At 36.9% G+C, this 27,015-nt stretch overlaps 2 protein-coding genes across 3 annotated transcripts in view; one reads left to right on the top strand and one right to left on the bottom strand.

Annotated features, from left to right (window-relative positions):
* PDE6C (phosphodiesterase 6C) overlaps positions 1–5,142 on the top strand; it is a 28,104-nt gene extending 22,962 nt beyond the window's left edge. Inside the window, exons 21-23 of one of the 2 annotated variants that reach the window (XM_088059962.1) lie at positions 119–272; positions 2,325–2,376; positions 2,970–5,142. In XM_088059962.1, coding sequence (XP_087916088.1) covers positions 119–272; positions 2,325–2,344 — 174 coding nt within the window. In that variant the 3' untranslated portion in view covers positions 2,345–2,376; positions 2,970–5,142. The remainder of the gene's footprint in view (positions 1–118; positions 273–2,324; positions 2,377–2,969) is intronic. The other variant, XM_088059961.1, reaches the window with a different exon arrangement.
* Positions 5,143–5,265: 123 nt separating this feature from the next.
* On the bottom strand, positions 5,266–25,796 carry LOC102105237 (protein FRA10AC1 homolog). Its single transcript, XM_005520618.3, has 14 exons — positions 25,658–25,796; positions 20,650–20,726; positions 18,580–18,672; positions 18,451–18,496; positions 17,545–17,621; positions 16,795–16,878; positions 16,228–16,312; positions 12,990–13,035; positions 10,203–10,316; positions 9,152–9,194; positions 8,581–8,705; positions 7,939–7,977; positions 6,590–6,674; positions 5,266–6,152 (listed from the first exon to the last, which is right to left on the bottom strand). Exons 1-14 carry the CDS (start codon positions 25,688–25,690, stop codon positions 6,110–6,112), a joined length of 990 nt encoding a protein of 329 aa, XP_005520675.2. The 5' UTR covers positions 25,691–25,796; the 3' UTR covers positions 5,266–6,109.
* Between the last annotated feature and the right edge of the window lie 1,219 nt (positions 25,797–27,015).

Here is a 27,015-nt window from a genome sequence, read left to right as displayed (position 1 = left end):
GGAATTAGATGCAATAGAAAAACGAAATGTTTTCTCAGCAGTATTTCTACAATTTCAGACTTAACAATTCATCAGTGCTTAAAAATTTCTAATTTACCAATTTCCATTGCTTGTACAGGAATTCTCGAGGTTTCACAAGGAAATTACACCTATGTTTGATGGTCTTCAAAACAACAGAGTTGAATGGAAAACACGAGCTGATGAATATGAAGAGAAGATGAAAGCTATTGAGGAACAAAAGAAAAAGGAAGAAGAAGCAGCTGCCCAAAAAGGTTAAGTAACTTCTTAAGTTTTCATTTACATATATTTTTATGGCAGTCAACATATTCTCTCTCTCTCTCTCAAATTCACACACGCAGTGCAGTTGTGCAATATTAAACTTTATACTAATGGTATGCAAGTTCTGAATTAGCCAAATTAGCTTTATCTTTACTTGAAAGAGAAGTAAACTTTAAAGGTTACAAAAATCCAGTACATTGACCTCATTTCTGAACTGCAGAATTACATGACCACCACAAAAGTAAGAGAACGTAACATTTCTTCTATCTAAAGACTTAAAACTGAATCTAATTAAATACTTGCTTATCAGAAATACAAGAGGCATCAAAATTCTGTGCCATCAGCCCCAAATGTATTCAGGTGCTTTGTTTTCAGCTGAAAATGAAAAACATAAGGGAACAGAGAGTATGCATTTGGAACATAAAAAAAACCAGCACAAATTCCCACTTCTCGCCAAGTTTAAGATAAAGCTTTTGGCTCTAGTTTCCTAGCACCAGCTTCTTGGCTGAAATACACTCTCTCATATAACAAATTCAACATTAGTCTTCCAAAGACAGACCAATTCCTAAAACTGGAAGCATGGTTCTGCATAGCATAACCCAGAAGAGAATTGGATTTTATAGAAACTTGAAACCTGTCACTCAAGTTTAAGTGTGAAATGAGTCAGTTTCTTCTATTCTTTGTATTGCATGTGGAGCAGCAGGTCTAACAGCTCTGCCAATCGATTGAGATGACTGAGGTTAAAAAAAACCATGAGTGATTAAAACAGTGATAAATGGTCAGCTAGTTTGAAGAAGAAAAGTTAGTTTACTTTTTCACATGTAAAACAGTATTGAATAATTTGTTTGTTAATCAGTATCTGTGGGAAATAGGTGAGTATTCTTCACATTTCACATGTAAGAAGCTGTCCAAGGCAACTGCATCAAGTTACCATCAGTTATTGGCTCCTACAAAACTGATACTAGGTTACAATAAAAGTAAATGTAAAAGAAACCAAAAAGTTGTTGCAAAGTTAAGAAGTACTGTAAGTTACATGATTTAATCAAAGCAGATTTTTTAAAGAGTTTAATAGAATGAGTCAAGTATTTTGGCCTGCTCACAATGTGATACTAATTACACATATTTTCACAGAAATTCCAACCTCCTACTTGCTCCCAAATTTATTTTCAATGACACTTCCATTTTTTTGAAATCATATAATTTTATTTAAGATTAATTTATTGCTGAGAACTAGCTGGTTGTCAGTATGAAAAAAAGTACTTTTTCCTTACACTGGAACATAAACATCTGAACTTTACAGAAATACCAGCAAAACAAAACAAAACCTGGGACCTCCTTACACATCAAACCTCCTTATACATTTGCTTTCTCAGCAAAGAATATTACCAAAAAATGTTACCAAAGTCAGATCCAATGCTCCTAAGCTTCTTAAATAGAAATTAAATAATCAATTTAGGAAGAGTCAGGTATTTCTACACTCATTTGGAAGTTAGGACCATCCTACATAATTGGTATTTTGGAATCACTTAAGTTATTGAATTAATAAGTATTTTCCTTATAGGAAAATAGGAAACCTTACACATACTTACACAGGCAAGCATGGACAGACTGATTTGCAGAAGCTAAGGATCTGGCCTTTGCATATCATAATTTGCAATGCAAAACAAAAGGGAATAATTCTGCATCCTTCAAAAACACACACTGGAATGAGGCCATGGACATTTGTGAAGAACAGATCTGACACTGTCAAATCAGGGCCATGTAAATATATGGGTTTGTTAAGTCAGTTCATACAAACAAAAATTTGATACATGCTGAACCATGGTGGTTTCTGTAGAACACACTGACCTGGCTATTCTTAGCCATTCAGAAGACACAAAATAAACATGTTTGCTGAACCACTACAGTGGAAAGTTCAGAACTGAAGTAAAGCAAAATACAGTATTAAACGGAGAAAATCAAATACATAGTTAGTAAAATAGTGTTGAATATATCCACAAATTACAGAGGGTAGGACACTGATTATGTGACATGTTTCAATGCAGGTGGAAAGGGTCGAAAATGACCTAGTAACATGGTGATCCACAGCTTTCAAATGTAAGTTTTAATTCTAATATTGGTATCTTACCTTAAGTGAATCTGGAAATGCAATTTATTACATTGAAAGAATCTTAACTATGACCAATGAACATCTGTGGCATCATTTGAGAGAGAGTAACAGAATCAGTAGCTATCTCTCTCTCTTAATTAGTAATTCCAAAGGGATTCATGCAGGGTTGGAAAAAGGTTTATGTAATTAGGTCAAATTAAAGTTTTTGTATCATTTTCTTCAAAAATAGATTCACAGATTATATTGATTCGAGAGTTTCTTTCTTTTGCATGGCTTGCATACCTCAGTTTTGTATGTGTGGGACAGTCATATATTTAAATACTGAAACTTTCCAGTAAGAGTGGTTCAGTGTGTTTGGTCCCTTGAGAAATGATGTTATCAACTCCTACACTATATACACATATGTATATATAACATGTCATTGTTTCTTATTCCAATATCCCAGACAAGCAGTGAAATTTCAGACAGCCAAACATACATAATATGCATAAAATAAAAGCAGCACTCCTTAATAAGGAATTAGAGCAGCTAAAATTAACAGAAAATGCTCATTTTACTTTCCTTCCTTGTTTTTTAACAGAAAGTGCTGCTGCAGGTGGTGGAGGTGGTGAAGAAGGAAAATCCAAAACATGTGTAGTTTTGTAATTCTTTGTCTCAGACACTGTTCCTGCTACAAGAAAAGGCATCTAGAAAGAACTTCAATGAGCCCCTGTGGATTCCTGCTTTGCATAGAATAGCATAGATCAATTTCTTAATCCTCTTAAACACTTGCCATTTGTTGGAAATAATTTTTAATGGATTAAAAAAAAATGGTTACTATTAAAAACTGGAAAAAATAATGGTGCAAAATGAGTTAACTGTGTGCTCTAGGTATTTTTTCATATCACTCAATTTACAGTACTTTTATTAAAATATGTAACTTCTAAATACACTGTCCATAAAAAAATATAAATAATTTTGACAAATGTTATATTAAATTACTGAATGAAATCTAAGATGTAAACTTCAAACCAAGAATTGCAATATTGGTAACTTGGATATTTAGATTTTTTTATATTATGTGTATTTCCTTCATCTGTAATTCTGTAATTTTCCTTCATTCTCAATACTATATAAAGTCCCAGAGTAAAACATTTCTTTCACTTTAGGAATGCACAACACAATTCCCTAGCTCTTATCTATAAAAAACAGGCCCATGGTACATTGTATTTTTTGCATAATTACCAATGATAAATCTGTAAATTATAGCCATTGTAGCCTTTTGATCATATGCAAATGGCTCTCCCACAGTTCCTAAACTGACCAGCTTTTATTGTAAGAATCTAAAATAGCACACTACAAACATCATACTTTATACACAAGTAAAGGCTTACTAAGATACACCAGCATATCTACAAGCAGGATTTGCATTCAAGGGCATTTTAAAAGGCTCATGTACTCCCAGTGCATCTCTTTCAAAATGCAATAAATTAAAGTATTTGAAAGCAAATTAATTGGCACCAATTTAATCTTCTGAGGGAGAGCAAAGCAGAAGTAACACACACCATATTCCCATTACCTGTCTTTCTACAACCAAGTAGACATACTGCACACAAATTAGCTCTTTGTGAACACTGATCTTCCTTCCCACACCTTTGGAACAAGTCCACTCCACACCTTCCACTCTGGAAACTAGCTCCTCCTGTGGATGGAGGAAGGCAAATGGCTACTATGTTAGGCACAGACCTGAGTATTCACTGGAACCAGTTTCAAATCTAAGGAGATGGATATCAAATGCAACTCCTGCAATAGAGACATTCAACATTCAGACTCAATCCTGCCACTTTTCCTGCTCCTTTAAATAAAGCAGACCCGCACCTTTTTTTTCCTCTGAAGGACCTTCCACATCCACATGGAAGGGAGAATGAGCAATTTGCTCATATAAATATTTCTAAGAATGCTCTATGAACAGAGATACTGTGTACATTTATCACTCAAAGGAATCCGCAAAAATCTCCAAACACTTACAACATTCTGACTTATAAATGGGCCAAATATTTTATGCAAAGTTATTACATAAAGCCAGGTATCATGTTATTTTCTGTACTAAATGCCGCTACTAAAGAAAACCATTTCAAGATTGTTTGATAATGTAATTTTATTCAAACTGTATTAAATGATGTACTTAATATGTATAGTGTAGCTTTTACAACTGTATTTTAAAGACCCAAAGAGAAGCTAGTTATTCAGAACACATACTTAATATGCAATACTTGAAGCAACAAATATAGCAACGCAGTCGACAAAAGCCCCTTTGGGCAAGTTGCACACGTTTAAGCAGATTGCTGCAGATTGGATTTGACTCTCAGCCAAGCTCGCAAGACGCAAGATGACAGAGAATTAACCTTTAAATCCACCTTCTTACCTAAAGAAGCCTTCATGCAAGGATACGTTTATTTCTTACTCAAGGACGCCCTAAATATGTCCTTGTACTGTCATCTATTATGTAAGTACAAAATGTTTAAAATGTAATTATGTTAAGTAATACTTGTAAATAGAGTTCTCAACTTATTCATATGAATGCATGTGAAATGTTCATAAATACACTACAACCATCTCTGCTGTTATATTGTCCACATCAAGTACTTACTAGAAATAAACACTTTCTATATCTACAGTGAGAAGTACTCATCAAAAAGTATATTTTATAAACATTAACTTCCTCAGATTAACATGAAAACTTAATTTTAAAAAGTCTGACCTTTGTGTCCAAAGTAATTTTCACCAAACAGAAAAAAATATAGGCATGGTACCTATTCATGTGCAGACTGTTTCTTTGGAAACATGACCGAATGAATATTTAAAGATGTGTTGCAACTCAAAGAAGATGAATCCAGTAAGTTTCTCAAGCAATACACATGCTTTATTTGTATATTTAGGATTACACGTGAAAGAAGGATTAATGTTCAGTCAATGGAAAGGAGATCAGAAGGCACAGATAACATAAAAGTCACGTACATCTCCAGTAGAAAGCCACACGTTATTTTTTACACCAAAAATTTCACCAACCAACCAAATTTTTATAGGTGGAATTGTAAGACATATCATTTTACAACTAAAATTTAGAAAAAAGTCGCAATAAACTGAACTTTTTGAAGGAGTAGGAAAGATTTCAGATACAGTTTACTTAATTCAAGTAGAACATATTTGACAAAATTTGAACTTCTCCAATAGCATTTGAAAATATTTACAGAGACTAATACCCAAATATTGAAGTCTAAGTAACCAATAAATTTAAAGCTATTAATTCTTGTTTAATAAAGTAAAAATATAAATATATTAAAGTACATGGCTTTAAGCTACTCACAGAGTCTTACAAAATGCTCCTTTACAAAAATCTGGGAATAACTGAAGTTTGGGATAAAATAAAAGCAGTGAAATTCCTTGTTGTAATATCAATAAACTATATTCTTGGTTTTTTAAGTTTGAGTGCCATACATATTCTACCCTGAACTGAAAAAATAATTTCTCTTGTTTCAAGAGTATGCAGAGTATACTACAAGAAATTGAAAGTTTTTAGATTTGAAACCTTCTACAATGACAATCCACCCAAATGGTCCATATGAGTGACTGTAGAAAATGTATGCTGGCAGATCGAGGTCTCTGGAAAATTATGACTGGATTTACAGACTTCCATCTTGACAACTCATGAAGAAAATCAGCCTACACCAATCGCAAGTTTTAGAGAAATAAGTCTTGAAAATACTCATCAAATTCCTCTTCCCTGTAAAAATGACGAAAAATAAAAGTCAGAAAGTTCTGCTTTGGATTTGTACCCAGGAGATAATCTTTGTGTGAAAAAGTTTTAGCAAACTTCTCATTAAACCTGCAGAAGGAATAGATAATTTTGACTTACTACATTCTAATACCCTTCATATTTCCTTGTGTGAGCTGACTCTAAGGACCCACCACTAAGGTAATTAATGGTATAGTAGGGGGTAAGGCAGCAGTGGTATGGTAGTGGCTTAGCAAAGGTTTTCCTCAAGAGCTGTCTACGTCTCCTCTTTGAAAGCACATTTTTAGGTTCACTGCATGGAAAGAGATTTGACATAACCTTTTATGTATAAATACTCATTGAAATATTCAGGACAACTCTGCTTTTGCAATTCTGAATGGACCCCATACATATCAGTAGCTGCAAGCTCATTACATCAAACTAACCGTGATTTTTTATCTGCTTCTCGTAGAGGACCTTTCCAAGTGTCAGCTTTTGAAGGACCATCTTCTGCACTGCTATTATCTGAGTCTGTTAAAAAATTGAAAATGTTTTCATTAAATGAAAATTTAAAAAAACATGAAAATTTTAAAATAATTTACCTTTTTTTTTAATTAGATGATATATTGGTAGAAGCAATGTTTAATTGCAACCATGAGAATAAACAAAACACTTTGCTTTGCATAAAGTGAAAATGAATATGTTTTGCAATATTAATTAGAATAACATCAGAAAGTTTCTTAGGTAACACAAACCAATGTTTTGTTCAAATATAGCAACAATCATGTTGAAACAACGATCTTGACACAACAGCAACATACCATTTTTTTTCTAAAACTAAATAATTACAAACCCAGAATTACAATACAGTTTCAATTTATGATATTAATCAATTACCTTACTTAAATGATAGTTCTTATAAATTGTGACTTATCAGTAAAATTGTAAGAAAACATGAATTATTGTATAACTATTTCATATTAGTACACAGGAATCTCATCTCAGAAGCTCCCCCCTTCTCCTGAATCTTCCAATAACTTTTCTGACAAAACAAGTACTTTGGGCATGGTCCAAATCATAAGAAAACTACTTCAGGTCTTTTTGTATCTAACTGGGAAAGCCCAGGGGGTGATGAAATTCCTAAAAACGTATAGCAGAGCAGAGAAATCATGAAAACAGTCAATCATTTCTAGACAGTCTGCAACAAGAATTGGCATGAACAGGAGATGGGGCCTGTTTCACAAAAAAAATAAAGTGGAGACTGGAATCACTGAGATACAAGTAGTGACTAAAGTGTCACTGAATGCATCTACCTGCAACAAGTAGTTGGAAAAGACATTAATTAAAGTCTAGGATTTATTTAAAATCTTTTTTTTTTTTTTTAGCAGAGTAACAGTATAACTCCCTGAAGGAAAATGTAGCGGTTATTGTATCAGAAAGTACTATCTTTACACAGTACAGACTACACAGCATGAAATTATTAACAACGTACCTATTTTTGCACCCTCTACTCTTTTTTGGAACAGCCTGACCTCTCATTTTTCTGGTTATTTCCCTTATGTAATCTGGCCACACTTCTATTTTTTGATTAAACAATTTCCTCCTTAAAATTCCCTACATTTTTTCTTCAAGACATGTAAGTCATTCATTCGAATCTTTGTATTTCTCTTTGTTTCAGACAGCATTCTTATCATATAAAATATTAAAACACCTAATAAAACTAAGATCAATGACAACTGTCTATGATATTATACAACTTATTACAAAAATATAAAGGATATTAAAATACCTTTACCTTTATCAGAACTATCTGAATCATCTAAAGATACGTGATCTGTAAAGAAACACCAAAATAGAAAAAAATTGGTGAGCTTCTCTTGGTTTTATCTGTTATCTTAAATTGTTTATAAAGATATTTCTATCACAATTTATTACACTAAACATGTGCACATGCATGCACACACCACATTCAAAGAAAGCAAGTCAACACTATAATAAAAGGATTTTTTTTTGCATGAGTGCAAAGGTCATCAGTTTGAGCCCAGTTATGTCAACCCAAGATCTCTGGTGTAAAAAGGTTATCTAACATTTTCAAAAGGCTTTCAACCCCAAAGCCTCATGGAATGAAATACTTCACAACCCTTTCTAGTATGCAACATCCAATGATTGCACAAACTTCCCTTGCGGTGCATACTTTTCAAAAGGTTGTCCCTCTGTTAAATATAAGAAACTTATCTTTTTTCTGCATCTAGGAAATTTTACCTAAGAAATTTACCTTTTTGACTACCTGTGTTGCAGTCAAGAAAGTTACATATCTGTCCATATAACTAAATGTATTTATACATAATTATATGTCTCTATCTACGTAGCTGTAGCAAAACTAATGTTCAACTAATCTGAGTACTTTAACAACTGAAGTTTTAAAGTTTAAATTTACCTTTATGGGTCTTTTTTTTGGACTTCTTTTTTGCTGAACGAGGTAATTTTCTCTTCTTATTTTTTGGCTCTTTAGAGTTCTGTGCAGCTGTGCCTTTTTTCTTGCATATTTTGACTTCTTTCCTCCTTTAAAAAAAATGAATGTACAGCTCCTCTATTATATGTACTTCTTATGCAACAGTAAATCTGAAGTATTTAATTCAGCCAAATGTGTCATTTTTTCAGACATCTATCAGTAGTTAAACTGAAAAAAACATATTCAGTTGAAAAGAAAAATGCTATTAGAAGCAGAAGAAAAATAATCACTGAGCTGAAATTGAGCAAATGAAATTTCTGTGGTGGTAGGGATGGAATTCTTCCAGTCTGAGGGGTTCTGTGCTGTCATTAGCACAGCATCCCAACCCTCAACAGTGACAAGTCAGTGCCTTTATAAAAGCTCCAGAATATTTATGCTGTTTCAGGATAAATGAAGTTCCTAATCATCTAACTGAAGTTTTGTCCCTGTGTGCTGTTCATCATAATTGTAACTTATCAGTAATCCAGTCCCCATTATTTTCAAAATATTTCATTACCGGTGATGGAAGTTTAGTTTGTGGGAACATTCTGGACATAGTCCTGAAAAAGAGAAAATGAGAACATTGCAGCCAAGAATTTGATAAGCATAATTAACAAAACTACAAAACTAGTTAGAGCTGGATCTTTCAATATCATTAGCTTTTTCTTCAAAACACTAGTTACAATGTAATTGCAGTCAGGATTGAAAAAAATACATTATGAAAGTCTCCAGTACAAACCCAGATTTTTCTAAATGTAAAGGACAATCACAGATTTAGCACGGGCTAAACTAGTTCTTCATTAAAGAAGTATCAGTGCTTCTTATGTACAGACATCCCATTTATGGATCCTTATGGACAGATAAATTCTTCTGCAATTATACTGAAGACATGTAAGTCTCTTAAAGCTTTGTCAAGAGACCAAATGCTTCCACATGGAGTGTCTTGTGCACAAAAGGAAAAAAATCCCACTACTCACTCATTTTACATGAAGTAACTAACAGTAACAAACAATATAAACTGTACTAAATGTAATTATCTGATAAATATATTATCATGTAGACAATACTGAATTAGAAAACCACAGTTGAGATGTAAGAATGGAAAACTGTTTAAAGATAGACGTTTTCTAAGAAAACACAAATATTTGAAATAAAATCAGTAAAGCTGAATATGTGCAAGAAGTTGTCTGGTCCAAAGCCCTAAAGACTTCTAAGCCAGGTAACTGAATGAGCAATGACAATGCTGAAATTCTCCTTGCAATGCAGTACTGTCCATTAAAACTAGAAATGCTTCTATACAAAACAGTTTATAGCAAATTATTCTGATTTTATGATGTGCTAATTATACAGAATAAAGTTCTTAATCTGTAACAACTTTGTCATATATAATGATAACAGCTATTCTCTAAATCAAGAGCACCATGCTACCACCTGTGATTAATTCAACAAAATTATCTCCTATTCTGCATTTGTCATGAACTCATTACATTGGATCTCACTCAATACCATTCAAAGTACAAGACACTTGTCTTCTTTTAAGTGTAAATATCCTAGAAGGGTTGACTTACTCAATTTCACAAGTGCATTCCTCTTTTCGCCATGTTCAACGTAACCAAAATTCACCTCCCAGCTCTTCAGGCCTTCATTCTCATCACAGTGTTTATTTCCACAGGAAAACTGACCTGAAAAGAGTCAAAACCAGGAAACCATGGTTCAATGATTACCATGAATAGATATGGGGCTGTTATTTCCGGTTCTGCTCAGTTTTTGCTTTTTGTTTTCCATTTCCTTCAAATAAAAAAAAAAAAAACACAAATCTAAAAATAACATCCAGATTAAGGAATTAATAACAGGGAACAACAACACAATCAATCATACTTGTCCAATATTGCCTATTTGCAGAGGAAAAATCATAACTGTGTTTTGAAATATGTAGATGAAAGTGTACATTATGAAATAATAAGCCTAATATGAACGCTGCAAAATTAATGTCACTAGGATAGATCCTATACCCTAAATGATTACTTACTTAGCAGAGGATGATGGATCAGAAGTTGTGATTGAGACATGTATCTTTAATGACACAAACTATTTCAAGTATCACATTTGTACAATATGAAGATGCCCATATGCTTTTTACATAACTACTGTATCTGATATACTGGACATGCAATTTGTATTCTAGTGACTATCCATAAACACTTTTCTTTCAAGAAAAGGAAATCCAACTTTGTGAGAAATGCTACATCAGCTTTAAAAGCTTCCTTTGGATCTTTATGTGAAAGCAACACTGATTTTAAAACAGATCTGCACATAATCAATTTTGTTTTCACCACTGAAGTCCCAATATTGCAGTAATAAAGATACAAGCATTCCTTTTGCAGAAGACTGATTTGTATGCAGAGCAGCAGAAAGGATGTGTATTAATAGGCTCACATGCAGGACTGTTGGTGAATGATTAACCTCAGAAAATTCTGCTTAAGCAGCTAACTAATGGATTGGCAGTGTCCCCAGATACCTCAGTTCTGTAATGAAATACCACTTTCAATGCAAACATTTGAAGTAAAAAAAACCCCAGAACTCTCATTAAAAAAACAAGTTTCAATATACATTAAGTATGTTTGACCCAATGTAAGGTATGGCCACCAGTACCCTGTGTCATAGCAATCTCCAATATGACCTCCTTTCAAAACACTTATGGCAAAGATTAGAAAGAAAAGAAGCCAAAGAAATAATTTGGCATTTACAGTTAGTAAAACAAATGCCACCTCTTCTTTGACTTCCCCTAGCCCTTCTTCTTTGTGATCATGCAAAGACAGCCATCAAATGCAAAGCAACCAAGTGTGAATACTGCGTTCCTGCCTTCCCTTGTTCCCACCCCCAAACCTTAGTAACAACGCACCGAGTGGTTCTCATCACCACTGAACTGACACAGCTACATCACTACATACACTAAGTACATACAATGCTAATGCTAATTACCAGACAGGTAGGTATCGATGTGTTATTATATTTAATTAAAGCAATTTATATGGTTGATTTATATTTTAAAATAGCTTAAAAGACCCACGGCTTTTTTTAAAGGTTTGGAACCGCACTTGGAGAGAGCATCTGACACCTGCGAGAGGGTTGGGTTCTCGCGCCCCCCCGTGGTGAAAGAGAGGATTTATCCACCCTTACATTCCAATTGCTTGCTTTTCATTAGCATTCCATTAAAAAAGCTTGAAATATGTAATTCTGCACTTTATCCCACATTTTAAAATATGGAGTACCACATATTAAATGTAAAAATCTATAATTTTTCTCCCACAAAGATATAAAAATAATTTACTTCTAATTTAATTTTAATTATCCTGTTAAAGTATTCAATAAAGCACGTAATTTTATAACATTATAACATGTAGTGCTGAATGCAACATATGACCACAACTACCTTTACAGGCTTTAATATTTTCAACTTAAAAATCCCCATCAATACTGTTCTCGCTTTCTACTCTGAATTTATTTTTTTTAATCATAAATGCATTTCTAACTTTTTGAAATACATTGCAATTCAGGTGTTTACAGAATACATCTGTTTAAAGAACTGTAACTGAGTGAAACTGATCAGCAGTACAACTCCATATAATTTTCTGGCACGTGCATCCATGACTTCTGAAAACCACACGTGTATGAGAATCTACCCCAGGAACACCAATACCTCATTCACCTCATTTTCTTGCTTGTTCAGCAAGTTGAAAAAGCCCAAGCACCTCAGCCATGGAACAAGGACCACTGTGCAAAGTTCCAGTAACACACTGGTAAGACTTCATACCCAGAATTAAGGCACTGATTTAGAGACAGCATTCGGAAACCTGATAATCATTGCCACTGAAGCTTTCAAAACCAATTTAGCCTAAAATAAGTATCACACAAGAAACTTTAACAAAAAAATTTACATTTTGCAGAAAGCAGTGGAGAAACTGTTACTCAAGAAATTCCTGAGGAAAATCACTGAGACTTCAATTACAGTTATCAAATGCTAATTAAAGAGGTAGAAGAACTACTGGAGAAAAGCAGCTAAAAAGCCAACCCATGAAATTCTACATTATCAAACATGTTATGGTGGTGTTCATTACAAAATTGACCTTGTGAAAATAAACTAAAGGTTCTTTTAATTGTAATATGTGCAGATCAGTGTGCAGTCTAAATCTATGTGGCATAAAACAGCAAAGCTGGAGGACAAGTCAATTTATTGTTCATTATTATCTGATATACTTACCAGTACCATCAAGTATTTTCTAACAAAATCATGTCAAAAAGCAGCAAGAGCAGCATCAAGAAGAAATGTAACATAAAATGAAAGACAACTCTACCTTTTCCTGAAATTACTTCCTTCTCATGTCGCCATCTAAATCCAAACTGTTAAGAAAAGAACCAAAACTGAGTTGTGAATAGTAAACATTAAACATTGAAAGGACTGATTTCAGTTGATTGACATCCTGCATGTGGCTTATCCATTTAATTCTGGTCAGTAAAATTTAATTTTTTCTCTTTTAATTAAAAATATCTCTCTACTTCTGCTTGCCAGAATGGTATTTTTTATAATAGAAATACTTTAAATATTTTTATTTTTACAGGAAGTCCTCCATGATGAAAAACAATTATGAAACAAACATATTAACATTTCCAAGTAGAAGACAAGTTGGCCTAGAAATCTGGAAATAAAAACAAAATAATAAAATGTATTTTATTTAATAACCAGGTGTCAAACAGATTTCATTTCTTAGCAAATAGGAGACACTTCCAATCTGTTAAGCTACAAAACAAAGTACAGAGACAGCAAATAAGAAATTCTCTAGGAAAATAAGACAACAAAGGGAACATTTCCAGTCCAGTGCATATCAAAGTAAAACTTAAATGCAGAACACCCTCCTGTGCTGCACTGCAAAGCTGACAATAGAACTGAACTATCTGACAATACAGACGGTCATTTATCAGCCTCAAAGTTTGCAGACAAGATGCACTGAAGGTTCAAAGACAACCTTGACCTAAAAAACTCTTATCTAGGGAAAATGTCAGGAATAACAGACCCAGCACAAGCAAGAGCTGTCAAGAACACTCTTCCACTCTCTCTGTGTAGCCTCACGCCCCAGAGGTTCGCATTGGCATTTCTGATTAAAAGGAAACACCAGTGAAGACCAAGCCAGACTCGTCATCAGCAGGTGAAGTGGCCTGGGAGCAAGAAGGGTGAGTGGTCTCCATCTCTGGCTGTGAGAGCACCTGTGAATCTCTAGGAGTGAGAACAGGGGAGTCCCAGCCATGTGTGTGCATGTGAGTGTGAGGAAAACAGTCTGGACCAGTAGATGGAATGTGCCTGTGGCCTCACAGGCTTGTATGTCTTGGGGCTTCCTACTGTTTTCTTCTGAGCTTTGGTCAGAAGGTGGTTCTGCTTATTTTTCAAATTCTTAAAGGAGATGCTCCCATGAAACTGGTGCTTACCATTTTCCAGTCCTTTGTAAAACAGTGGTTTACTTCAAAAGAAAAGTTCCTAAAGAGATCTGAGCTACAATCTCTATGCAGAGATCTTCAGAAACATTATTGGACTAGAACATTTTGGCCAGGAGCAGAATAATTAAAAGACAGATGAGCATGTATGTTCAAGTCTCAATCTGTGACTCAATATTAAATACATATTAAATATATGTATTTAAAACATCACAGAAAACTGACCTCCAACTTCTGCTTTGACACCAAGTAGCACGATATAGAATCACAAAATCAAAGAACAGCTCAGGTTGGAAGGCACCTCAACAGACCACCAGGTTCAACCTTCCATGGGGAAGGGAGCCCAGATGAGATTATCTATCCCCCTGGGCAATTGCATGTGAAAAACCTCCAGCGATGGGGATTCCACTGTGCTACTGGGGAAGCTGTTCCAGCACCTGAATGTTCTCACTAGAAAAGAATTTCTTTCTTATATCAAGATGAAGCATCAACATGCATTGACAGTTAGCATGCAAAAGGCTGACTAGCTGAGAAGCTGTTATCTACCCTGTACCTTTCATAGCACCAGCACTGCAAAACAGAAGGCACAGGGGGCTAAAGATATCCAGCTTCCAGTTTCTGGAAATGCAGAAAAAAAATTAAAGCAGAAAAAATCTGAAAGCACAGACTGTATTCCATTGGTGGGAAATGGGATGAGCAGCTTATTTAAGACTTCCAAGAAAAAAAGTGCTTTGAAATCCTTCTGTACCAAACATAGGCATGGGTAATTCAATCACTGAGAAAAATCTCATATTTTTTTCTATTTTTCTAAGAATTTCTGAGAAAGGACTTTCATACGACCAGAACATCCTATGATGTTTGAGAAAAGAAAGCATATATATTTCACAAACTGCATGACACAGCAGTTATGCTGACATGGAAATTCCAAAAATATGGGTAATGACTTAGGAGCATAAATGGGAACAGACAGTGACCTCAAAGTTAGGATAGACACACTTTAAGTCTGACAGGGAAATACTGTTCACACAACACAACAAAACACACACACACACACACAAAAAATCTGGGGCAAAACAGTTTCCCACAAAAGACAGCAAACATATGGAAACTTGGCACATTAGCAAGAGAAACAAAATCTATAAGCATGCTCAAGTGAAATCAGCTGGGGGGATGGGGGAATGGAGCAGACATTGAGGGATATGAAATAGGTACAGGAAAATAAAATTAAATTTACTCAAAAAGGAGGGAAGGCATCTTCAGCATTTTAGTTTTTGTTGATTTTAATTAAATTTTTGCATTTTGCTGTTGCAATTGTCTTTAGATGACTGCTATCTTCCCAATAGAGCTAAGCCCAGTCCTTACAAATATTTACCAGTGAATGTAATTTTCAATACTATAAATAGTCAAAAAGAAGTATATAGGCTGGGTTACTTTGTGCTAGAAACACCGCGACACATCTAAGTTCAGCACCGGTCTCTGGAAAATCACAATAGAAAATTCACGTATACTCTTTAACTAAGAAATCAGTCAGCCAAAAACTTGGAAAAAAGAAAGACTGTTCCAGTTAAGAAGAAAACCTGGTGCTGGAATTGGGCCATTTCTCTTAAGAAATTCTATTTATTTACAAGGCACATACAAATCCTGTTTCCACAAACAGAAAAGAACAACCAGCAAAAGATGCTGCTTTAGAATAGACTTTTCCAAAATTGTTTCCGTCAGCATTCAAGTACAAAACTCTTTTTAGACTTTTTTTTAACAGTAACATTCCATTGGTTTTTAGGCTTCATCTACTGCTCCTCTCCAAGCAACCTCTTCAGCCTTCTTTCTTTAACCCCTTTGCAGTTTCTGCCTTTCACACACAATGTACCTCTTCATAAAACATCATCTGACAGAAATGTTCCTATTCCCACAGAAGCACATTTTTGAGGCAGTGACAATGCTTGGATTCAAACTGCTGCTTATTAAGTAACTTGATAAAGTCTCACAACTCCCGTTCTATGGACGGGGTACTAACGTTCTGGTTTTACAACATATCCACAAACATAAGGCCATTTTTGAAAAGACTATACTTCAAAACCCAAGATGATTTACACTAAGGAAGGATACCTTATTCTCTTTGTATCTGCTGAGATCTGCTATACAGTATTCTTTGAACAATTTGTCATAATACTTCTTTGCAAGCCTCTTCTCCCTATAACAAAAAGTATTATTTTTTATGAAATATAGAAGACAACATAATTCACTTTACATTATAATGACATTAGCAAGACAACATGTTGTTTCATCGAAAGGACACAAGTTGTAGACTTAGAAATGCAACAGATTAGTTATTAAACTAAGGAGTAATTTCCATAAAACTGGAAAAATAAATATAAAATAAATCCACTGTACATACTAAACTGTATGTTTTTCAAACTCTGCTTTCTTCAGAGTTTTTGAACAGTCATTTGGATCTCAGAGAATCACTATTATTTATTAGTTCTTTCTGTCATGAATTCATATAGGCATTTGAGCAATATTACAATATGAAAGACCTCCTAAGCGTCTTTCATTTTCGAATCATCTTTAAAGAATGATCACCAAGTATGCACAGTAATTCTTAATTAGTAACGGAAACCACAAATTTAGTACAAGTCATCTAAAAACAATATATCCTATAATAGTTTCAGGTACCAATTCATGTCTGCTTCATCTTCTTCATTCCACAGGAACCTATGGTTTTCTCTAATAACATCAAGATCCGTCTTGTCATTTGCTCTATAAAAGGACACACCTATTTTTAGTACAAGGTAACATTAAAATGAAAATCCATCAAATAATAATTTGGTAAGCATCAATATTTTACAGTTCTGGTGTCTACCTCACAGCATAAAGGAGTACATTTCTATGAAATAAAACCATCAAAAATTAATTCCCTGGTGTACCTGTTCCCAAATAAAAAAACTCACGGTGGAAAACAGCCACTGAAATTGTGGATGACTTGATCCTGTCTGAAAACACTTTTTATACTCTTTATTGGAGACAGTGATGTTAAAAGGCAGTTATGTAGCTCTACAGAAGTTATTATTCTGGACAATGGATAGCAATTCTGCACATTCAGAAGTATTTCAGACTGTTATTTTGAAGATACTGACATATTTCTCAATGTACCCTCCATTAATGATCACCTGTCATCCTTCTTTTTACATAATAAAAGAAGAATAATTCAGCTCTTATCTAAAAATATGAAAACAAAATGAGACAAGGCAGTTGTGTGTTTGGATATTTACAATTACTGTATTTACCATTTATGACCAAAATAATTAGTAATTTGATACACAGCTCCAGCCATTTCTGGCCCCAAAGCTATAATATATATTTAACAGCTTTACGTAACACAGGAGCTTTGAGATCAGGAGGGGAAAGGTTGCTAAAGGTTCTCACCCAGATCTTCGGAAATCCTCTATTTTGCCACCATAGTATAAAATGTAGTCATGCACAAACTTTTTATGTCTTTCATACTGAATAAAGCAATTAAGGATTGTTTCAGAATTTATTTCCTTTTACCACCGTTGAAAACAAAAAACAAAAAACCCAACCAAAATATTTTTATATATTTAAGACAAAGACTTTTCTTCGCACAAACAGTTCAGTAATTTCCAAAAAAAAGTAGGATGGAATTAATTAGGAAGTTTTACTTAATAACCTCTCATAGAAGATAATTTCCAAATACAGGAATTCAAGGCAATTTCATCTTTAAAACCTCATTCACCATTTATAAAACTGTCTTCCTTTATCAAAGATACTCTGTACACATATACACAGAAACTTGATTCATTTTTTCAGCTGTGATTTAGACAACAGCTTCTTTGTACTGCAGTTTTTGTTTAAAACAGGTTTGTACTTTTCTATTGTAAAAACAGTCTGGCTACTAAAATGGAATAATTTGCTACATTTTTACCACAAACATACAAACAAAAGTTGTATGCTTTAGTTTGGAAATGAAAATCATGGAAAAACATGTAATGGTTCTCAGAACACTTTGGCCTCAGTGTAAGGCCAAAACAGAAACATAATTTGAAACACATTTTGTACCATAATTTGAACAAAATATGTAATTACTTATTCAGGAAGTAAGTGTCTTCACAAATAAAAACTTTATATATGGCTTCTTAAAAAAGATTTTCAATTAAGTTTTATCTCAATAGCAAAAAGAAGCTCCTATGAAGAATGACTCAGTATCTGGTGCTGCCCTGTCACCTAATGTGGTAACTGAGAAATCCCAGTATTTTACCATAATGGATAACCTGTGCCCCATCTTCAAACCTGAAAAATTAAACAGAAGGATACAGCATCCATTGATATCAAGTGAAATCTTCTTTTTCTTGCTTCTTCCCTGTTAATAATAAACACATTCCAGTGAAAACTATCTTTCCATTAAGAGTAAAATGTCTCAAAAAAGCCATATATAACACATACCTATCACATTCTTCAGCTGCAAATTGTCTGTGAACCACACTGCCTTGTTTTGCTTTTTGGAATGGCTTTATCAGAAGGGCTTCTTCCTGTGTTCTAAAGGTGAGAAAAAGGAAGAAAAGTTAGTCAAAAACTTTTCATAAGGAATAAAATTTTCATATGCTAAACCTTGCACTAGCTCGAGTAATGAAAACTGTTATATTGCTCTTTTCTACAAGAATAGAATGAAACTTCAGAACTAACATCAGATCAGACTTTGCCTAATCTCCAGAACAAAATCAGAAGAGCATTTGCTTCCAGCTGGAATTTAAAGGCAATTGCTTAAAACACCAATTTGTAATATTTGTTATTATTAATATTATCACTATAGAACAATGATAAAACCTGGAAGATTCTTCAGTTTCACTCTGACATTTAAAGTCCTTTACAAATCTCAGCTACACAGCAAAGTAGGAACAAAAAGGACAGGGCACTCACTGAAAGAGAGTGACTGGCAGTAACCCTATTCCACCCTTTCAGGCCAATGTCTCAACACCTCATTAAACAGCTCTGCCTCTTGTAGTGCAGCCACCAGAATCACAAATTTAAAAGTCAGTTACCATGTATTGAACAGCACTTGTCAGTAGGCAGCTAAAATTACTTTTAGAGTTCAACAAAGTAATAAAAAGTTAAAGATATACATTTTAGCTAGTAAAAGGTATATTCAGTTAATTTCATTCATGAACTGAGGTGAAGAAAAGATTTTTTCCCATAATTATCAGTGGGCAGAAAGCATGGAAATCAGAAATCAGAAATCAGAAAGACAAGCCAGGGAATTTGTTTCTAGCTATGGAATACAGGACTCTAGAAACTTAAGGTATCATTTACTCAAAAGGATCTGTAAGAATCACAAAATTCCATAAGAAGGATCTGTAAAACAGCAATTTGGAGAAAATTTAAGACTACTATTTGCCTTAAAGTGAAAATAAATACCATGATAGAGCAAGAAAAGGAACCCATATAAGAGCCCTACTGGGAATCAGCAGTGGTGTGCCAGGACAAGGATAATGGTGGCATTTTTGAAAGGTTCCTGATGGTTAGTTAATATTCCACCTAGAAAGTGGAATGGTAGAATGTGCAATGGCATCTAAAGAAAATGAAAACTGAACAAAACCAGTCAGTATTTTAATGGAGAACAACTATATTTATAAAATAAATTAAATGGCACAATGCATGCTATTATTCCACAGATTAAAACATGACTTTTTTTTTCCCAGAATGCAATCAGACACTACAAAATCCATTCTTTCAATTCTTCTATAAAGGAAAAATATGCAAGAGTCCTAGGAAAGTTTCCAGAAAGTCTTTTTAAATAAAGTCCAATAAAAGAGCAGGGGAGAGACAGGAAAAAGTAAGAAAAGTAAATACAAAATGTAGGCCAAATGTTCAGTATGGTGCAGAAAGTGTCAAGGAACTACAGTACAAAAGCAAAATAAATACATAAATAAATAAAAATCTTTACAATATAGTCAGATCAGACTACAAAATTCCAGGTCACTAACTGTGCAAACCACTGAAAGTATTGGCCAAGGTCACCTCAAACAGGTACATTTCAAGGATTGATCACAACACAATTTACCAATTCCCAGGTCTCTTCACAAATTAATAATAAATAAGTTCTTCACTTTACATCTCTATGTGTTTTATATCTACAAAGCCTGCTACCACTTGGCCTTTTTTGCCTTGCTCTTCTGGCAGTTCCATTTGTCCTGATGGATCACAGTGGTGTGAACAGCGCTGCCAAAACCCAGCAGTGGATACTAATGCTTGGAAAAACAAAACCCTCTGCTCCAAGCATTGAGGGGCAAATATACACCAGATGGAGATGGCAGAACAGATCTTAATCAGCTGCCCCTAGGAGATGACAAGCTTTGGCAAGCTTGAGATGAGGAGATGCAGAAATCAAAGAGATTGATTTTTTCAAAAACCATTTCAACACCAGACCTTACATGCAACAGTTTCATCTTCTATGCACACTAAGAGGCCATTTGTACAAAATACATCATGCAAAGTGTTAATTCTGAACGACATTACCTTTTAGTCTTTTGCAGAGACGTCTCTCCACTCTCCTCATCACTAAAATCAGAATCATAGCCTCCATGGCCACGTGCCTGAAAATAATAGACCAGTCAATATATCTGCTAATGTAATATGGATATGGCATAATTACAAATCAGTACTGTCCATCATGCATAAATAAAAGACAGAAAGAGAGCAAATGAACTAGTGCAAATTCTCACATGTCTAAGCCAAATAAAATTCCACAGACAATGCAGAGTATATTTCAGATAATACAGGACAAAGAAAAATCACGTTGTAAAATAGATTACTTTATAAATAATTTATATGCATATGTCTTCATATTTAACCCTCACACAGATGCAGCAAACTGAAAGTATGATAAATACCTTGGGTGTTTATTTTCTAAACAACATTATTTATGTAAGACAAAGGTGAATGTCTTCCCCAGGAGCTAGTCTTTCAGGGGGCTGTAGGACAGCAAGTGATATGCCCACATTATAAATGAAGGATAATGGGAATAAAAGTTTCTTGGGCTGTGATGCAGCCTTTTAGATCATCAGATCTTACACCAGTAGCTGGAAATCTGATTGAAACAATAATTAAAATGAAATCTTCTTTTTCACACACTTCGGGACTACAATGTCAAATTAATGCATATAAGAAAACCAAAATATCCATACTGTAATCCTTTCAAATGACCAAGCACTGACTGATGCCCAGATCTGTTGCCTTCATTTTTCAAGGCACAGCTCTATGCTCAATTCCTTCAGGAGATGCGATGGCTTAAGTAGATCCCATCTCCTCTCCCTCACTCCTACTCTGGTACCTTCCTTCCAGGTGCTCATTTACAATTGTGAAAGTACACATGAGCCAGATTAAACAACTCACCCAAGTTACAAAGGAACCTATGCAAAAAAATATTATTTTAACCCACGTAAGTTTCCTTAGCCCTCCCTGAGCGCCCACAACCTACAGGAGCCAGCTGAAGTGACAACACAGGGAGAGAAAAGCCAGAGCTGGCCACCACATAAACCAGCCCCGACTCCAAACAAGGTTTTACACAACTGAGGTAAAAGTAAGAGGGATGGTTATTAATACAGCTGCATATGGAAAGGTTCCACACACACTATCAAAGTATCCTGGTGAGACTGTGGATAAGAAAAGACAATGGGTTAGAAAACAAGTGTGTTTGATTCAGCTAATTCTTATATTACCTACAGTTATATTCCTTCTCAGCCAAAAAGCTGAGAAAAACAAAATATGAAAAAAGACACAACTCCTCAGGATGATTTTGATGAGGTGCCTTCACTTGATGCAAATGCCTCGCAGAAATGTCATGCTGAAGAGTCAGCTGTATCCTCTACTGACACCAACAACTGGTTAGTATTGTGGACAATATGTAAAACACTATCTTCTCAAACTAACAGTGAAGGATTCTTTTTAAGATTTTTTAAAATCCTGTACTATTATTATTGTTATTATTTATAATAGTAATAAACAAATACTGTAATGTTCCTCCCACTCTTCTGGATGCTTCTGAAGAACACGTAATTCTCCTACACATATTTATTTCAACAAAAGCAAATCAGAGCTTTTTCTGAACTATTTTCTCTTTCCCACAAGACATAAAAATTGTCCATTACCAAACAAACCAGAAACAAATAATAATAATAAAAAAAAACCAGCCCCCCCCAAACAAACAAAGAATATAAATAAACCAAATAAACAAGTGCAGCAGATGTCTGCTGTAAACCATCCTCCTGCACTGGCAAAAAAGTGGCAACAATGTAGTCCCATAGCTAGGTGGTTCTAGTAGCCAGCCTGTCACTAGTTTTGTTAATGAAGCTTATACGGTCTTTAGAAAAGTCTGAACACACTATTATGTCCTGAGGTGACTTTATGATACTGGTATCCCCAATCGTCTGGTTTATGTTATATATTAAGTTCTGCACCTTTAAGACTGGCTTTGAGAGCAAGAGAGGGGGAAGAAGAAGCGCACAGTTTGTGTTAAGGAAAAACATCACTCCCACACATCCCGCTCCTGGACTGTGGTGTCTGCAGCACGGACAGACAGCGGGATAGAGCTTCTCTCTGGCTTTTAGTTAGTTCTAGCTAGCTGAGGCAGAGGAGTTCCCTGGACCTTTGTTTGTTTTTTTCCCAATTTTCTTGGATCTGTGCAAGCCTGCTCTGGACTGAACACCCAGCCAAACCCCGGGAGCTCACGCCTGTGGCCCACCGGGGCCTGGGCCTCGGCATTTTCCAGCGACGGAGGGACTGATAAGAACCTGAGCGAGCCGAGCTACACCACATGAAAAGGACTTTTTTTCCTCCTAGATTTGCCATCCCATTGAACAGCAAGAGGTTTTATTATTTAATATTACTCAATTTCTGTTAAATAAACAGCTTTTTCCACTTCTCTCTAAGGAATTTTTTCTTTTCCCGGACCAGTTAGTGGAGAGGGGCATTTCCCTAGGGAAATCCCCATTTGGAGTTTTCCTTCCTAATTTGCCCTAAACTAAGACATATGAGTATGCAGCAAATATATTTATCCTTGGCCTCAAAATTAAAAAAAAATCATGCTAATCTGGGAAGGTTTTAAGTGGCATTAGTAATGCTTCCCAAATGAACATCGAGAGCTTCCTTCATACTCAAAAGGGAAGTCTCAGCCAACACCATGAGCATGAAAGTCCTAGACAGATGAAGTACTGAAACAGTGCAGAAAAGGAAAGCTCAAATGAAAGGATATTTTCACAAAGCAGTTGACCTTGGATGAGGTACCCCAGGAAAGAATTAGACATCCCCACTATTCAGCTCTCAAGTGATTCCAGGAATGACTCAAATAAAAGAAAAAAAAGACGCAAGAAAAGCTGCTCCAGCAGAGTCATACTGTAGGGCTCTCAGAAGCTGATGACTGCCTTTTGTAAAGCTGACTGGGAATATAAGGACAGGTATGGCTAAGGACTAGGCTGTTCTTCCAACAGGAAAGCTCTTCTCAGCCTCAGACATTCCTCTGAATCACTACAGTACCTCACAGATAAATTCAGAGTGAAAAAGAACACAACCCATGACTGATGTTCTGACACTTCTGCATCACTCCTCTGTTGAAGGCAACAGCAGGACAGACAGGTACTGCACTGGTGCTGGCTTTGACAGCAGCAGCTCCAGCAGTGCTGGACCACACTCATAGAGACTGAGACTGGATGATTTCTAGCCTGACACCTTAGGATGATTCCAAGATGACCTGACAATTCGTAAAATATACTTAGTTCATTTCATGAACTCCATCAAGGAATCTCATCCATAAATGAATCTTGCCATTTTGGAAGGATGATGTAAACAGACACCTACTTAATACTGTAAAGTTTCATAACAGATTTCTCCCTTTCTGCACAAAAAAAAAAAAAATATATATATATATATATATATACTTAATATTTAATTGTAGACATAGAGGAGCAGATACCAAAGTTTTGTGCCAAGCCTAGCAGATATTGACATGGACATGCAAAATCATCAACAAAATTTAAAATAACTACTTTCACGATTTAATAAACCCTTAAATATAAACTTTGCTTTGATGGAATTTGTCAGACTCAGAATGCCTCTAGTAAATTATTAATACAAAAACCAAGTGTTTTATCAAAACACAAACCTGAAAACTATGTAACTTAAATTGTTCTGTGTATTTTGCTGTTGCACCAACTTTGAGTTTTTTATTCCCAAACAACAAAACAAACCGAACCACAAAATTAAAACAAGCACAAATATGCTTCGGGGTACATTTAGCTCACATTTAAGTAATCCAAACATCTTGGATTATTTAATAATGAAACAACTGGAGACAGAACAGAGTCCACTAAACACTTGGCTCTGACAACCCACACAAAACACAGTAAATGCATGAACGTTGTACACAACAGATGTCAGACCGAGATACTAACTCTTGATGTCAATATAGGACACTACAAACTGCCCAGCACTGCATTTACAGCAGGTATTTGCATCCAGAGAAGGCACCTCCTTTAAGCCTGTCCAATGGGGTAAACAGACATTGGTGAAATGTGCACATCGCAGTTTGTGTTGACTCCTGACCACAACACGTGGCTGAACACGAAACAGTCAAAAAGAAGAAAAATAGACAAAACAATCCTATAAAATATTCCCAACTGGTGGCTCCTGACCTCGGGCCCAGTCTTGCCACTGCTCTCATAAGCCTGGCTCCCATCCTTCCCTCTATCTGCCCAGCACGCAAGTCTGTGGCCGTGTCGGCTCACAGCCCAGATGTGGCCCAGAACAGCTCCGAGTGCTTTTAGTATAAACTGTTTGGGGAGGGTCTGAATGAAGCACAGGATCTGTAAGAGGACTTGAGGAGCCATCCTTGATGGATAAAGGATGCTGTGTGGAAGGTCAGGATGCTTCACTGCAATGTGCTCTTCCCGCCTTGATGTGGTCTATGAAGCTTTGCCACCCCACTTGGGGAAAAAAACTGAGGATAAGTAAGCTTCAAACATATTCTCCCTTGTAAAACCTATTACAAGGAGTGCCTGCATATACTATACAGTGAACGGCCCTAACAAAGAGAAAAGGCACTCGCAAGATACTGCCCCTTTATTATAGCTATGAAAGAAAAAGTAGGAGTAAAAGGTAGGTAACAGAAGACCACGACATCGAGGATCACAGCTTTGTGGAGCTCCACGGAGAAACTGAACACCGGCCCGTGTGGGTCGGACGCAGCTTCCGAAGCGGTTTTTTCTCGCTTGCTTTCCCGCAGGTGGCCCAGCGCCGTCCCGGCCCGCCTGACCCTTCTTCCGCCGCCGGAGTGGGGCACGGGCACGACGGACCCCGGCTGCTCGCCCGCCGCCCAGGGGAGGACGGCTCGGCCCTTCCCCGCATGGGCACGGCCGGGCCCCACCGCCCGCCCCGGCCCCGCCGTCATGGAGGCCGCGGCCTCCGCCGGGCCTGTCCCCGCCCGCCTCTGCCGGGCCCCCTCCATCCCTCCCTCCCTCCCGGCCCCACTCACGGCCGCGGAAAGGCGCAGCTGGTCGGGCTCCATGGCCGCGGCGCGGCGAGGGCCGCCTCCGCCGCCCGGCCCCGGCACTGCTGTGCGGGCCGCTCCCGGAAAGCGGGGCAGAGGCGGAGCAGGGCCGCACCGAGAGCTCCCTTCCTCCCTCCGTCCCTCCCTCCCTCCGCCGCGGGCGGGCGGCGCGGGCCAGCGGGGCGCGGGGGAGGGCGAGCCGGCACGGCACGGGAGGGGAGGGGAGGGGAAAGCCGCTCATCATGTTTAGGGGCGAGGGGAGTCTCCCTGCCCGGGAACCCGGTCAGCGGCCCCGGCTGCCGCGGTCTCCGCCTCTGGGAAGGTAGGACTCTACCGCAGGGGCTCAGAAAGGCCCGAGTGCGCCCCTCTCCCCGGCCCGGGTCGCCCCCGCACCATCCCTGGCGCTTTCGGGCAGCGCAGTCCCTGTTGTGGGGGCACGGTTTAGACCCCGCTGCGGGAATCGGGGCTCCGCGGAAATGGTCCCTCGGGATGGATCGGGGAGGCGGGGGTCGTTATTCGGGAGGGGACCTCTCGCGGAGGAGGGGACCCCTCAGGGAGGGAGGCCCCGGAGGCGCTCTGCGGTGGGCAGCAGCTGCCAGGCGTGCCCGGGAGGTGCGCGCTGCTCCCGGCGCGGCACAGATCGAGATCGCGGCCGCGGCACGGCGATCTGTGACACTGATTGCTGCCTGTGCCAGCGGCTTCTCTTCTCTTCGGTCGCATCTCGCAGTTAGAAGAACGAAAGGCAGTATATGACTCAGTTCCCCTGTGAGGACCGACGGCACCTGGGCGATAAGAGTTTGGGAGTCTGTGGGTTGCATCATAAAAAAGAAGCTTTATAAGCCAAAAATATTTGCTGATAAAGTAGCTGGGAAGTACCAATCTTCGGCATTAAGTCGAAGATACAGCAACTAGCTGTCAATGAATTGATAGTTTCCCATCAAACACAACCTGAACTGCTGAGGTCTGAAATGCTGTAATCCATCACAGGTATTTTCTTCTGGACTGTGTTAGAGTTTCCAGTTGTGTTATTGATTCCTGGATAGTTAAACCACAGATACACTTAATACAGGGAAATATTAAAAATTTAAATACTACTGCTGCCCTTGTAATATGCTAGTTGTAAAATACAAGTTATAGATAGTTGCTTTTCTGCAGTAAGGCAATCACAGATCATAGTTGGCACTGTATCTCCTTACCTTGGCTACTAAATCTCTGTTTTCAGATCTATTATTTTTCTCCTGACCTAGTGTTTATGTTACTTGTTTTGTCATTATTGTTGTGAAGGGATGCAAAGATGATGCTAAAGTGTCCCATGGAAAGGAACTGAGTGGCACTGTGCATAT

This window comes from Pseudopodoces humilis, chromosome 9, assembly GCF_049639895.1.
Source record: "Pseudopodoces humilis isolate 2021_Gansu_Grassland_sample_001 chromosome 9, ASM4963989v1, whole genome shotgun sequence".
Taxonomy (NCBI): Eukaryota; Metazoa; Chordata; class Aves; order Passeriformes; family Paridae; genus Pseudopodoces; species Pseudopodoces humilis.
The sequence above is the reverse complement of the archived record's forward strand: the minus strand, read 5'-3'. Positions and strand labels throughout refer to the sequence as shown.

Bases quoted from the DNA above. Each gene is read 5' to 3' on its own strand.
- LOC102105237 (XM_005520618.3), bottom strand. From the start codon at position 25,690: ATGGAGCCCGACCAGCTGCGCCTTTCCGCGGCC. The intron at 18,673-20,649 runs GTAATGTCGTTC...TCTCACCTTTAG, and splicing joins TCTCTGCAAAAGACTAAAAG to AACACAGGAAGAAGCCCTTC. The intron at 6,675-7,938 runs GTAAAGGTATTT...ATTTTTTAACAG, and splicing joins TTCAGATAGTTCTGATAAAG to ACTCAGATAATAGCAGTGCA.